Below are 15000 nucleotides of genomic sequence, written 5' to 3'. Positions count from 1 at the left end.
TCAATCCTCTTCCAAGATGGTGGACGAGAATAAACCAGTGTCTTTCTTTTTTTACCTTCCAGGTGATCTGGTGACGTAATTTGGAGGACTGGGAAGAAAAATTTTAACGCCGTATCCCATAACTGCTCGCGGCCTTAGGTGTTGTTTCCAAACTCCCTGCAGTATTTCCATCGCCAAAACTCAACAGATCATTACGTGTCTACCACATTTCCTGTTACTGAATGAACATTCAAGTACTGACCCGACAAGATCTAACGTCCCTTCTGCCATGTTGAATTCAAAAATAAGGCCGCGCGCGGTTGTGGGATTCGGGCGTTAAAATTATTCTCCACAGTTCTCCGAATTACGTCACCAGATCAACTGGTTCACACGTGTATTTCCTTGCGTTTGCATTTGTGTCGTACGTGTGAACCGGGCTTTAAGGTCTCTTGTACACCTCTGCGATGCCGTTGCAAAGCTCTCAACAACTAAGATATGAAGCCACAATCGGCGTCAAAATTGTCGAGACACTCTTATCCTTTAGAGTCGATTTCAAGCTCGGTGCGAAAATGGCCCCCTCCCCCGCACCCCCAGGACAATGTTGTGTTTTTATCCTGTTTCCTGCGAGCCTTGTCAACAGCGGTACAACATTGATTAGGGTGGGGGAGGGAAGGGTATCCCGGAAACGTACTTTTTGGACAAGTTTTCTTTGCAAACAATGAATGTGTCGTTGCCAGCAAGCTCTGTTGGCAACTGTCTCAACTAATTTTGTCGCCGATTGCACACACTCGGGAGCAGGTCAGTTTGTTGGGTCAGCGGTGAGCGTCTGACAAGATGCACGTTTGTTTTTGAGCTCTGTCATCTTTGCACAAAAAACTTTTAGCCTGAACGCAATTTTTATCTTAAACATTTCGTAATGTCATCTCATGTATTTTTCAAGCGGTGTATTATACCTCTATTACTTTTCCACTTGTTATGTTAATACTTTAAGGGCTACTTTTCAACTATTCTCTTCCTACTTTGTCAAAATTTGACAGGCTGTTTAATGTAAACCTATTTTCACCTGTCGCTTCCCGCCTCGACTAGCCAATGCTATTTGCGGGAAGCGACCATTCTGTATTTTTCTTTTGTCAAATAGTAAATAAAGTTGAAGTTCATGTGTTCCCGTGAAGGACTTGCATGGGGCATCGCACAGGTCATGATGGACACGAATCCCGTTGGAGCAAGCTTAATTTTTCAGGGCTCTATAGATGGTTTTCAATCACTTGATGAGACGGCCATGTTGGAGCACAAAACAATAGCAAATTATGGCTCATGTTTTGCACTATAATGGCGTCAAATTCCCAAAAGACTTTTTTCTCTATTGCTCTGTGCACCAACATGGCTGCTGTGACTTCAGGTGAAAACCATCTCTAAGAGACAAAAGTCCCGTATCACTCAATGTCCAACCTCTCTCGTTCAGTGTGAGGCTAGACGTGCAAAGACAATTCAAAGACAAAGCCTTTATTCCCCACGGACTCCAAAATGGCCGCCGAGTGATAAAGGTGAATTATTTAAATTGTCGATATGACTGTGAGAATCATTTTAGCCCGCACTTCAAATATATGGCAAAATTGGGAACAACTGAAAAGATATTACGTAGTTTCCGTCAAAGAGAGCCCTGTTGTGTTACATCTGTTTTTCAGTGCTACGTTTGGTGATTGGCTTAAAAATGTCGCGCTAAATTTTCAACCGTTCAGTGATTAACTTGATTGTAACCGTCTCCCTCGCGTTTTCCCGCGCTTGGTGCTGGCTGCATATACTTGTTTTGGACCGAGTTTGGTTCATTTGGTGGTCCCTGTGTGTAACAGACTAACAGGGTTGGCTCAAGTAATAACCTATAAGTTGCGATCATTTTCCGCCATTCGAAAGAAAACCGCTGCGACAAAAATGAACTGCAAGTGTACTAAAAAAAGCTTTTGTCACAGTGACTTGCTTTGGAAGCAGTACAAACTGAGCGCGTTGCATCGACTTGTCGCCAACCAAATGCCCAAAGGCAATTTGGGACTTGACTCGTTTTGAAAAAGAATATCACAAGTGAACTCTGAAATGCCTGCATTAAACTTACCGCTTGCTCAAGTTTATGCCAGTCAGAATGATCTTTTGGCGTCTACAACACAAAAATTCAAAATAAATTGCCAGTATCAAAGTTTCTTGTTCGTACGTGCACCTTCAAATACTATTTTTGCCCAGATCCACCATCCCACCTATAGAAAACAAACGATGACCTTTTCCTCCTAAAAGTGCGCTATACAATTCACCGAAGATAGAACTATTTGACCCACGAAAGAGCTTGAAAGAAGCATGCGGCTCAGCACACACGCAATTAGTCTTTTGCAAGGGAGAAAGCCTCGAAAGCCCTGAAACTTTTCGGAACTTTTTCGGATGTCATAATTCCCTCTGTATCTTAAGAACGGAGAGATTTTAAGTCAACAAACTTCAGTATCATTTTGCTTTTTGTTACATTGAAAACATGTTCAAAGATCAGCTCATGAACTAAGGCCGAAGGCAGTTTCGTAAATGGCTTTTCGGGTGCGAAAAGTTATCGGGACTTTAAAGAAACTGGCCCGTTCACTTCCAGGGAAAACAAACAGTAAATGGCCAGATTTTTTAACTCACGTATTTTTGGATGCTTCGAAGCATTAAGGGGTATTTGACGAGGCGACTTCTAGGTGAATCTATAAAAAAGAAAAAAATAGTGTTAAATTGTGGTATTGAAACCGAGATAAATAAATTAAGAGTTTTCCTTTAATCGGATTAAGATTAAGGCGGCATGTGCTTAAGAAGAACAAGTGAACCACTAAACGACCAGGTGACGGAGACGATGGCACCAAACGCCACTTAACAGTGCACGCGCCCACGCTCAGCGCGTGCACTTTACATTCTTGCACACTCCTTTTGACAACAGAGTGAGATGACAAGGACCAACACTCTATTTACTTTTGCATACCTTTTTGTGTAAAAATGGCATCGTGATCCCACTACGCGAAATTCAAGTTGTATAGTTCGCTTTTTCAGGTACCTCCGTTGAAATGGTGCGCGGTCGAATATATAGGGGCTTGTTTACTAGTTTCTCTAGTTTCTAGTAACCAAGCCCCCATATTTCGACCGCACGCCTCTTTAAACGGAAGAGCCCGCTTGCAGGCTACAACGGATTGGCCTGCTCCCATCAGTGTCGATTGAAGCCGTCTGGATTTTTTTAGGTGTCTATCGACGGTTTTCACCGACGTAAGAGCAGCCATTGTTGGTGCACAGAACAATAGAGAAAAAAATCTTCTCGGAATTTGACTCTATAAAAATGCAAAACATGAACCATAATTGCTATTATTTTGTACAGCAACATGGCCGCCACATCACGTGATTGAAAACAATCTATTGGTAGTTTGCAACCAATCTCTAGAAAGACATAACAATGCTGCAATGTACAATTTCTGGTGGAAGAACAAAAGGAGCTAATGACAGATCTTTGTTTCCGTCCACCAACACGGCCGCGATGACGCGTGCGGCCTCACGTGAAAACCACCAATGAGAGAAAATGGCTTACCTACTTACAACGTGTTAAAACACTGGAACAATAGCCATGATTATGACATCAGTGCTAAAAGATATAGCCACTTCAAAACCGGACATAATCTCACTTTAAAAATAAGAAGTTAATCCTCACCTAGAAAACTCCAAAGATCTAACTTCCGGCTGAAAGGAGAATCACGACACCTCTGAGTAGAAACAGAAAAAACAGATTGTGGTTGCAATAAAAAAAGAACACGCGCACTTGCGTTTCCGTCGCCAAACTATTTCATTTACTTAAAGGGATATGAGGAACTTTCCGTTCATGTCGTTTCCGTTCTCTGCAAATCTGCGACGTGGGATGATGAAATTTCGAGTTCCATGGAAAACGTGAGCACGAACGGCGCTTTTAATGATAGAGAGCCAAACCGCAGAATACCCAGCCACCTATTTGCACATGAATGGCATGTATTGTCATATGCCTCGTTCTTGAAACGATGTCGCTACAAGAACACCGTAGTGGCCGGGTGTTAGGGGTTTTACGACAGCGACGTCGACAAATACGTCGCCTCAAAATATAACTACGCACAATCGTACGTCGATCGTTATTATTGCATCTACAACTGAAGTTCCAGGGTTCTCATTAAGTGCCGGCAGCCGGCTAAAAAACCGGCTACTTTAAATTTAGAGCCGTCTACTTTTCGGTCATAAACTTGCTGTAAACAAGTGGCAATAGCTTCTCCCGCCGCCTACTTTTATATTTAAGCCGTCTACTCCAAAACTTATTGAGAACCCTGAGTTCACGTTGCACAATGCGGGCGAAGTACGTATCCTAAAAATAGATTGGATGCGAGAGCTGCTAAAATTGCGTTCATAACTCAGGGGCACCCAACGATAATCTTCGGTGAAATATGTGTTCGGCGGAGTCAAACTGTTCTAATAATTTCGGTTCTACATTGCCAAAAAGCTACGAATTTCTTTACTAAAACATCACCTAAAAGATTCGCAACAAGGGAAAAGTAGTCCCTTACGTTTTCTGAAAGGCTATTTTTGCAATTTTCGGCACTGAAAAAGGTTGAACCCAGCAGTTTCGGATGAGCAAATGATTCGCTGGGGATCAAGGAACCAAATGATACAGGATCGTAGTTTCACTTTATTTCATATTCGCAGTTCAATATATGATTCACTTCATACATCATTTCGTTCGTTAAACAAAATTTATCAGCCTAGTGCGTACGGTGACTTACCAAACTTCAACTTCGGGGAAGGACAAATTTTTGTCAGGCATGAAAACTGACAGATATCACGCCATGATAGAAGGAAAACGGTAATCAAGTAAATTTCATCTCGTTTTTCAAGCTCGTGTCTTTTTCAGCATCCATAATATCAATGACATCAAAATGTTTCAGGGTCATTCCCTCCTCTGCGCTAAATCGAATATGATCTCGACAAAGGAGACATGCTCAAAGGAGCCGACGTAAATCGGGTTGGCTCGTTCGCGGTTTTGCTCGCATTACGGAAACTCGCGCAGACAGAAGAGCGACAACTTTTTCTTCATCCGCGCTAATAAAATACGTGTTCCGTTATCTGGCAAAGCTTCCTTGATGCACTTTTCCGATCATTATTAGTCATATGCGCCCACTCATTCTGTAAACAAGTTACGCTCATTTTCAGGAAACATTGTCATTTGTCTTGAAATGTGTTTTCCCAATATGTAACTCAAGAGAGATTTAGCATTTTCGGCAAACGACAAGCTAAAACTTTGCATTTGCTGAAAAAAAACCAGAGTAATTTGGTTCAATTTTAGCCTATTTATAGCCTTTTATCTACAGATATAGATAACCGAATTTTGGAGTTTCTCCAGAACTTATTTTTCACGCCGGCGCAAATTGCTCGTCATCGTTTCAAAATGAAATAACTGGATCCATTCGAAGTGTGGGGGTATAGACCAAAGAGAGAAGTAATCTTCGCACTCGAGTTTCAATCGAGTGTCGTAAAACCAAAACCAAAGTAATTACTATGGCCAATCAAAAAGGACGGAGACAATCCGGTAAACCAATCAAAACTCGAAGTAACTACACGCAGCCGACACAAAGCGCGAGAAAATGTGCACGCGCGAGCCACGATTGGTTTTGGTTTCACTTCTGATTGGTTGAAAAAATGACGCGAGAACTTTGAACCAATGACTGAGTGAAGTAATCATAAACCGAAGCAATTCGCTGATTACTTTCGACACTCAATTGAAAATCGCTCTATTTGGACAATGTAAGCAATTGTCTGTTATAGCACTTGAAAAATTCAGGTGGCTCTAACGGGATTCGAACCTTAATGCTCTAGCAAATGAAGGAGCGGGTCCTAACTTACTGGCTTCATAGCTCAGTTGGCTTCATAACTCAGTTCCTAGGGCAGATAAAATTACGAGGGCCACTTGTGGGAGGCGCGGTGGCCTCATGGTTAGAGTTCTCGACTCCGGATCGAGCGGTCAGGGTTCGGGTCCTGACATAGTGTTGTGTTTTTGGGAAAGACACTACTATCACGGTGTCTCTCTCTCCACCCAGGTGTATAAATGGGTACCGGCAAATTTAATGCTGGGACTAGCATCCCATCCAGGGAGGAGTAGAAATACTCATAGTCGCTTCATGCTACAGAAACCGGAGATAAGCGCCGGCCTGAAGGAGTTTCTACAATGATTGTAGGCTCGTAACAGAGACTTTACGAGGACCACTTATCTCTCTCTTTCAGTTTCAAAAATGTTGTCTGCTGTCAAATATTTTGTGACAGTTATTTTACGTTCTTTTGATTTCTCTGGTATGTGTTGTTTGTGCAAAGGTGCAATTATGCCCAGGAATGCGGCAAAAGGAAATTTACACCTTAATGATAAACATCACAAAGATTGTCCAAAAAAACGTTAGCCTTCTTCTTAAGATGACGTACGCAGAAAGTGCTACTTAAAAATCAAATTACAATGTATAAGTATGAAAGCAGTTATCGCATTTTACAGCGTCTAATTTCATACCTGCAGAAAGTCTGCTACACTTCCCCCTTGTAAAAGTTTTTCATCTAGAATAGTTTTAGCTTCAAACTGATTCGCACAATATCGAGCGTAACAGCGCAGACCTGGAAACTAGAGATAATAGAACCAAGTTACTTCAACCAATCAGACGCAAACAATTAGATGTGCCAATGAAATCAATTAATGCCTTTGTGGCAATAATGACACAAAGTAACTGGGAAAGCGGGGTAAAGCGTGGGAAAACGTGTGCGAGCCAATCATCTGGCCTTAAGAATGATTAAGAAGTGCTTTCTCGCGCCAAGATTCATTACGTCCACGAGCTAACTGCAACGCAAAATCCCAAAATTAGATCTAGCTGTTTTAAGGTAATGATGTCTCAAAAAGGATTATTACGTATAAAACGACCTAAGCAAAAAGATTCATTAGTCAGGGAGAATTTTGCCGAATGCTATAATATCAAGAGCCTTCGGCAGAATTCTCCCTGACTTATGAATCTTTGTGCTTATCAAGAGTGGGAGTCGTGGTGGCCACGTGGTGGCCTCGTGGTTAGAGTGCTCGACTCCGGATCGAGTGGTCCGGGTTCAGGCCCTGGCCGGGGCCATTGTGTTATGTTCTTGGGCAAGACACTTTATACTCCCACGGTGTCTCTCTCCACCCAGGTGTATAAACGGGTACCGGCGAAATGCTGGGGTAACCCTGCTTCATGCCACAGAAACAGGGATAAGCTCCGGCTCTGATGGGCCACTTGGCTCGTCAACAGACCTTTTTAAAATATCAAGAATCAGGACTGATGGACTTTTAAGAGCCTTTGAATCTCTTCAGGCTCGCTTTCTTGCCATGCCAAAATAATGTATCAAATGCACTTCAACTATTTCAAAATTCAAAGCGTTTTGCCTACCCAGTTGAGCATGATATCCCCGATGTTATCCGTAGTGCCATCACTTGATCGCGCATTTTTAAGTTTTGAATGAAGATCTGAGGGATAAAACAGAGTTTCCTTTGTATTGAAATTCACGTTAACTCCGTTAAACTTAAAAGTAAACATAGTCTTGGCCATAATTCTGAAAGGCAGCTGACAGTAGGGAGAAATAAGACATGAAATTTTGCCGTTTGGAAACAATAAGTCAAGTTTATTTCTTGCCTATTATCCACTTCTTTAACTGAGTCACGACAAAACCGCAAGAAAAAAAGCTTAAATGAGATTATAAACAGAGTTTAATGACTTGAGCAGTCACGTGCTGTACCACTAGCTGGCCCCAAAGGTGAACTTCAATCTCCCTAATTCATCGTCAGCGCTTAGGTAGATGTGTTTTGCCAACACAAACGAGAAGAGTGTTTTATCGGGGTTTAAGCCGCGAGGCGAAGCCGAGTGGTTTTAGACCGGACAAAACACGACCTACAAGTTTATTGAACGGCTTCAAAAACATTCCGCAAAAAAAGTTTCCCTCTGGAGTTCGAAAAAAGGTTCAGATTGTGAGGGGAGAACATCAGCATACAAGAAAAACAAGCTATGCATTATCGGCTTTAAAGATCGTGCACGTGACGTTTTTCCCGTGACCAGATTGGCTGTTTAGCTCATGAATTTAATGAGTTTTTACTCTGGTTTACGAGAACACCGAGGCTTTTCAAAAAAGCATTCAGTTTAAGGGCTTTTGCAAAATCAAAGGAGGCTGTGAAAGCCCAATACAGAGTCCTCCATGCAAAGAAGTTAAATATGACAAATAATATTGATGATCATGATAACAATAATAATAATAATAATAATAATAATAATAATAATAATACTCTATTATTATTATTATTATTATTATATTATTAAATTGAACAAGTGCCAGTACCTTGATGAAGAGCCAGTAAAACTTCTAAGCAACCAAAAATCTTTGAGAATTCATATTCATTCATTAACTTCAGTTTGTACATAGGTGCGTAATAAACCTGTTGAGTCAGACAGACACCATACATGTCATAACAGAAAATGTTTACTGGACAGAAATCACAATTTACATTAGCATAAGGGTCACTATGACATAACATTACGAAGGACGGCATAAGTTAAGTCAGTGTTCCTGTAAAATAGTTTGGAAACTCAACTGGGCTTTTAATGATTTACTGATGTTCAAAGATATCCAAAGAACTTTCCTGTTAATAAAAATACTTCAAAGGGTTCCTAATGACATTTAATAGATGTTGCATAGACCAAGAATGGTCAGTTGTGAATAAGTAGAGGGATACATGAAAGATCCTTCTTCAAGCTCTTTGAAGATTGTTGTTCAAAGGTCTTGATGGGATAGTTGGTATAGAGGAAGAAGAAACTTTATTTTTACTCTACTCTTGCCTTACAGTGCGTTTCACAAAACTTTTGACAAACAGTTTCCGAAGTTTGTTTGAAATTCCTGAAGTTCGCTACAAATTTGGCAATTTCATTACGTAGTTGTTATTCAAATTGTGAACTTAGAAACGAAGTTGTGAATTTCACCACGAACTTCGTTGGGAAGTTAAGGAGTTTGTCGCGAGAGAAGTTCGCACCGTTCGGTGTAAATTTCTCGGAATTTTCTTAGAAGTTGTGGTTACGTTGATTGCGAATTACTGGTTTTAAAATGGGTTATAAAACGTTGAAAACTGAATATTCCCAGATGTCACCCGACACCTGCCTAAAAATAGAATACAATTTCTGTCGTGTGAACTTCTACGCATGGTTGCTTAAAAGTATTTTACAGTTAAATCTATCAGAGATAAAAAGAAACCCTATTTTAAGGACATACATCATTCTAGAAATAGCGCAAGAAACAAAACATTTCAATGTCATGTTGTTCAACTTTTGTCTTTACATTTCTAGTGTAGACAAGGTACGAGTCGCGCCATCTGTCTGTAATGTGAAGTCCCGGCTCCGTACCTCTCAAATAATTTACCTTTAAGAAGTAAACATCAAAAAATTAGTCTTGCTTGGTTGAGAAATTTTTCACTTTGTTTAAATTCATTTGTAGTTATATTACCAATCCAACTACACCGAATGATGTGAACTTTGCTCGCGACGAACTTTGCAACTTCCCAACGAAATTCGATGTGAAATTCACAACTTCGTTTCGAAGTTCACAATTTGATCGACAATTACGTAATGAAATTGCCAAGTTCGTAGCGAACTTTGGGAATTTCAAACGAACCTCGGAAACCGTTTGTCAAAAGTTTTGTGAAACGCACTGTAATGTTAACTACAATAATTGGTATTAACAAAGAATATCTAGTAACGGCTGCCTGGAATAACCATAAGGGCTAGCAGAGCCAGGCAGCCATTATATCTTAAGGCTTTTCATACTTGAGATCTTTACGAAGACACGTAAAGACCTTCAAAAGCCTTCAACCGGTCACATGTTTCTCCACAACCTAGTTAAATACATTGTTATCGTCCAGGAGTAAAGTCAGCAACTGCAGCGGTTTTCTGGTATAACAAATATTCAGCATGTGGATTGGCTGAGAGCGTGTTGATTAACTCCAAACAGATTTCAGAAAAGTGAAATTAGTGCAATGAAGGTGAAATTTTTGCACCGATAGCCAATCAAATGCCAGCCCTGGATGGTGCAATTTTTCCGTGATTGAGTGATGTTGCTTCTGCTAGACTATTTCAAATTTTTTTCATGTTTATTATTAATAATGAGTAATCACATGATTTTTCTTGTGCAATTTGGCATAAATAAGCACTTGCTAACAACTGCATCGCTAACTGGAGATTGGGTGCTTGAGACATTCTGGAGCTTCCTGTAGTGGCAGCCAGCTCCAAGATGGAGACTACACCGATGGCTGGCAAAACCTGACAAACCACAGTTATGAGCCCCCTACAACCCTGCAAAGACAGGCACCCGTCTCACTGATAAACAGTGAAAAGTAGAGTGGGGGAAGGGTGGAAAAAAAAAACCGTGAAACGCTCCCGACAAAATGCTCCTTCTTCCCGCCACACCAATCAATAAGCTCTACAACAGCAAAGCACAAGGAATCCAACACGTGTGCAAATGTAACAAAACCACTGACAACAATTGACTGCAGTCACTCCAAGTTGTTAACTCAGTAAAACTGCATTCAACTTCATTAAATTTTCTCAAAGGTAAAAATTGCACTTGCCCCACGGGCTCATGCTATTTTATGCATCTTTCAAAAAACTAACTCATGCTTATATTTATTCCAAAGTGCACTCAAAATCATGGGATCACCTAGACGCATAAATTTATTGTGGAGGGTATGAAGCTTGACCCAAGTAAATTATTCCGAACAGCACTGTTAATCACACGATTCATCCTGTATTCTCACTACTCTCTACAAATAGATCCTACCTCTTTAATCAGCCTGAGGTCAGAAACAACATTTTCCTCACCAGAACAGATCTCATAAATAGCCTATAAAGGGACAACAAGGAAACGTACAGGGCGTATGGTTGGCTCACAGGGTTGACATTGATTCCGGAATGCTAATCAACGTTAAGCCGTTGGGAGGGTTAGTTTCTGGATGGGTGACCATCTAGGAATAACCCATACGCTCCTTAGGGAGCAGGGTTGGCATAGTGATGAGTGCACTCGCCTTCTGCCAATGTGAAGGTTTTTCCCCGAGTACTCTGGTTTTCCCCTCCCCTTAAAAACCAGCACTCCAAATTCCAATTCGATCTGGATCAGAGGGCCACAAGTTAGAAAACTGTGATAGGTTTATTGCATTATGTAGGTCTAGGTCATTGCGTTGTGTAGGAGGCAGTGTGACCCAGTGGTTAGGGCATGTGCCTTGAGTTCCAGGGAAACTGGATTCAAGACACGTTGTGACCACTGGTAGTCCCTGGTTCAACTTCTCAGCTGCACTTGTAAATAGCCAACTAGCTTTCCTCCCGTCAGTTGGGATTCTTAACCGTTGTTGTTGAAATGTTCTTTTGTGTCGCGATTGTCTTTCAGTGGCCCTGAAAAGCCCCTATACGCAGTGGTGAATTAACCCTTTCACTCCCAAGAGTGACACTTATATATTTTAATCTGTCTAACGCATGACGATTTGCCTCTTCAATGGGGAACCCCACAGGAGTGAAAGGGTTAAGTATTATTGTATTGTATTGCATTGTCTCTCTCTCTATTATTATTATTATTATTACTATTATTATTATTATTATTATTATTATTATTATTATTATTATTATTATTATTAACATTTTAACAGAATAAGAAACCATCCCCTGACAGTGGTAGTATACCTATCAGGCAGTACATGTCATTTGATTGGCCTGCAATATGACGCAATAATTTTGTTTGTTTCTGCGGCTTGATTTAAATAATATAGGAATAAATAACCCAATTATCTTCCTAGCCTTGTTTTCTCAGGCAATACAGCAATTACTTTCACCTTGTGTTTTCCAATTATTTCACTGGAAGAAACGCAAGTCACAACTTAAATTAAAGCTGGGTAATACTTGCTTTATAAGAAGTATTTATAATAACTTATATGATACTACTCATCCTAGTTTTAAGGAAGCCAAAACCCAGTGTTTGACTTGAAAATTAAATTTCATCAAGTGCTTCCACCCTAGCTTTGATTGTGTACAATAATTTTCTATCCACTACTGTTGCAGGTACTGGCTCGAGTGAGGGTAATAATTGCCCACCGAAATGCAGAGAAAATGAGTGAAATAAATTGCAGGCTGAAAATATCTGAGTAGTATTTACTATGCTAGAAAAAGAGAGGGCCACAACTTTCTAATAAGCTACTTTTTTGCATCAATCAAACCCTCTGCTTTTAGATACCTCAGTCAGTTGTGTGTGGATGACTAAGGTGGCAAGGAAATGTTACACTATGTGGTTTGCATCCAATTGGTACAGGATTACAAACACTTACGCACATGCTGGTTTTTTATTGGTAATACCTATTCCCATCTCTGGCATTTACAATCAATCAATTTACGTCAATTCTGGGCTTACCTCCTGTCTTTTTATTTCAGTCTGTGAAAGAGTCTTTATCTCATTGTTTGACACAGTGTCACTCCAAGACTGTCAAGTAAAGAAACACAGCAACTCTGTCAATAATATTAACTTGAATACCTTGATAAGGTTTTCTGACCTGGCAATCAAAAAACCTAACTTCATATAACCAATTTGGAGAACTTATGTCAGTTGCTTGACTGAATCTCAAAGCACTGGCTTGCCACCAGTATTCAGAAAAATGTTAACCTTGATAACTGATAATTAATGTTACGTTAAGTTAAGCGGAAGAATAACTTTTGCACTTAAAGGTTTTTAGACTGGTGTTTTTAGGGGTTTCAGGTACAATTTAAAGTTACCTGTACCTAACTTAAAGCTTAGCTGAGGCAACTGAAAACAACAGCCGTTAAAACGTTTTTTTCTTTCTATGATAAATAATTGTGTAGAAAGTAAAACATTCTGCTGTGTGTAGGTTGTACCTGTTTGAATAAGATCATGGAATATTCTCAGGTCTAAAATATGAAGAAGCTAAGGTATATTTAATTTAAAAAACCCAGCTTAGTTTCATCATTGTTCCCATGATCACATCACTGGCCAGTCTATTTTGTCAACCACTTCTTGTTAATCCCCGAAAGATACCCCGACAGGACTCCTCGGATAAAATCCATATTTATTTCATTAAAGTATAATGCAAGTCATGGAGTCAGACTTTTGCAATATGGTTGCTTTGCACGCAAGGAAAGGTCCACAAAAGATTAAAAACAGCTAACTCAATTGCAAAGAAATGACACCGCAAACTGGTACAATGTCAATGTGATGATAAGATTAGACAAGGGGTCCCTGAAAACAATTTCCGGCCATAGTTATTCCAACATTCTGGTTCTTTTGCCAGGAGCTCAAGTGTGGGCAGACCCCTAACCTAACCTCAATGCATTTTCGTTTGCAAAAGTTAAATGTCTAACACATATTTCCCCTTTGCTTTCTCGGGATTTTACTTTTGAAAGGCCTAAGGATGTACAAGAGAGTTTAGCTGGCATTCATTTGCCCCATGGCCGAGCTAGTGAGAGGTATTGTTCTATTCCTTCATGACCCCAAGAACTTAATTTACACTGCCAAAGTACTTTCAAACTACTAATGCAAAGTAGTTTATGATGTCATCGAAGGAATGGGCCCATACCTCACACTGCCTCAGCCATGGGACAAAATTAATGATTGCCAGCATCTTTCTCTTACACACCTTATGAGCTCTTTAAAAAGTAAAATCTAGAGACACAAAGCTAACTTTATGCTTGATATTTAACTTTTGCTATTAAAGTAAAACATTTTGGGGCTAGGTGCACTTTAAAATTATTGAATGGGTCAGTTTCTAAAAAATAACAGTAGCACTATATCAGCGGGGAGTGACATTATCAAACGAGTTATCAAATACTCTGATAAAAACAATTTTCTTTTAAAGTATTGCTTTTATCCACATATGATTCCAGTCTGGAACTCAATAATTTATTCTATGATTTCACAGAAGATTTATCACATGGCCTTTAAGGACGTCTCTTTACGTGAAATCTTATTTTCTTAAATTCGTTTCATAATTTGCATTCTTGTGCAATGAGAATTATTTTATCTCTATCACTAATTGTATTGCTGCTAACAAAACAAGATTAAAGATTAAAGCACCCAGGTGCAGTGTTTCCACTGGGCTGACTAGTTGTTTTGAGAGGATTTATATTGTAACTTAGAGCACTACCGGTGATTGCGCACTATCCTGAATAGGAGACACGTACTACTTCTACATGATCTTTGATTTGAAAAAGAAAAGCTTTTAAGAGGTGCAGTAACACATTCAATTAAATGCCTTGGTGGAAAATGAAAATAAGGAAGCGCAAAATATAATTTTTCTTTGCTTTAATTTACCAATAAATTTACCCGAAATCATACTCATTTTGTTCATTTAATGTTCGTAAGATATTCTTAGACATCTGCGACAAAAAAGACACAATGACAAGCAGAGTAAGAATAGAGTCAAAAGAGTGAAGCAATGCAAAGGAAAGATTTCCTCAAACAACAACACTTTAAATCAGTTCTTTAAGAAATGGAAGATATTTTGTTATGGCACTTAATGGTAACTCTTTGTGTCTTTTCTGTTGTTTTTTTTTTCAAATAGTGAGTATATATATTGTGAATAAAGTATTGTAATCAAAAAAAAAAAAAGTATATATATATTGTTAGAATTGTAAAAATTATATTGTAAAAAAACAAAATCAATCAATCAATTAAAAAAAAAACATCAACGAAAGAAGAAAAATGTTTCAGAATTAAAGTCATCCGAGTCTATTTACTGTATTAGTAAATACCGGTATGCACTTCTATTTATCAATAAGTGTCTTCTCAGATTCGTTTCTCTAATAATTTAACACTGCCATATATATGTATATAATTATATAATTTTGGAAAGTATATGCAGACACAAATAGAAGTCAAGCTATTAAGATCGACATCTTTCAATCGCATCTATGTAAGTTAAATAAG

General features: G+C 39.3%; 1 protein-coding gene across 5 annotated transcripts in view; it reads right to left on the bottom strand.

Annotated features, from left to right (window-relative positions):
- Positions 1-15000, bottom strand: part of LOC138016763 (neuroepithelial cell-transforming gene 1 protein-like) — a 39346-nt gene that overhangs the window by 9642 nt on the left and 14704 nt on the right. For all 5 annotated transcript variants that reach the window (XM_068863947.1, XM_068863946.1, XM_068863948.1 and 2 more), the window contains 8 exons: positions 12475-12543; positions 10861-10923; positions 8377-8473; positions 7437-7513; positions 6542-6649; positions 3683-3734; positions 2638-2696; positions 2087-2128 (listed from right to left, as the gene is read on the bottom strand). In XM_068863947.1, coding sequence (XP_068720048.1) covers positions 2087-2128; positions 2638-2696; positions 3683-3734; positions 6542-6649; positions 7437-7513; positions 8377-8473; positions 10861-10923; positions 12475-12543 — 567 coding nt within the window. The remainder of the gene's footprint in view (positions 1-2086; positions 2129-2637; positions 2697-3682; positions 3735-6541; positions 6650-7436; positions 7514-8376; positions 8474-10860; positions 10924-12474; positions 12544-15000) is intronic.

Source organism: Montipora capricornis, chromosome 9, assembly GCF_036669925.1.
Source record: "Montipora capricornis isolate CH-2021 chromosome 9, ASM3666992v2, whole genome shotgun sequence".
Lineage (NCBI taxonomy): Eukaryota > Metazoa > Cnidaria > Anthozoa > Scleractinia > Acroporidae > Montipora > Montipora capricornis.
The sequence above is the reverse complement of the archived record's forward strand: the minus strand, read 5'-3'. Positions and strand labels throughout refer to the sequence as shown.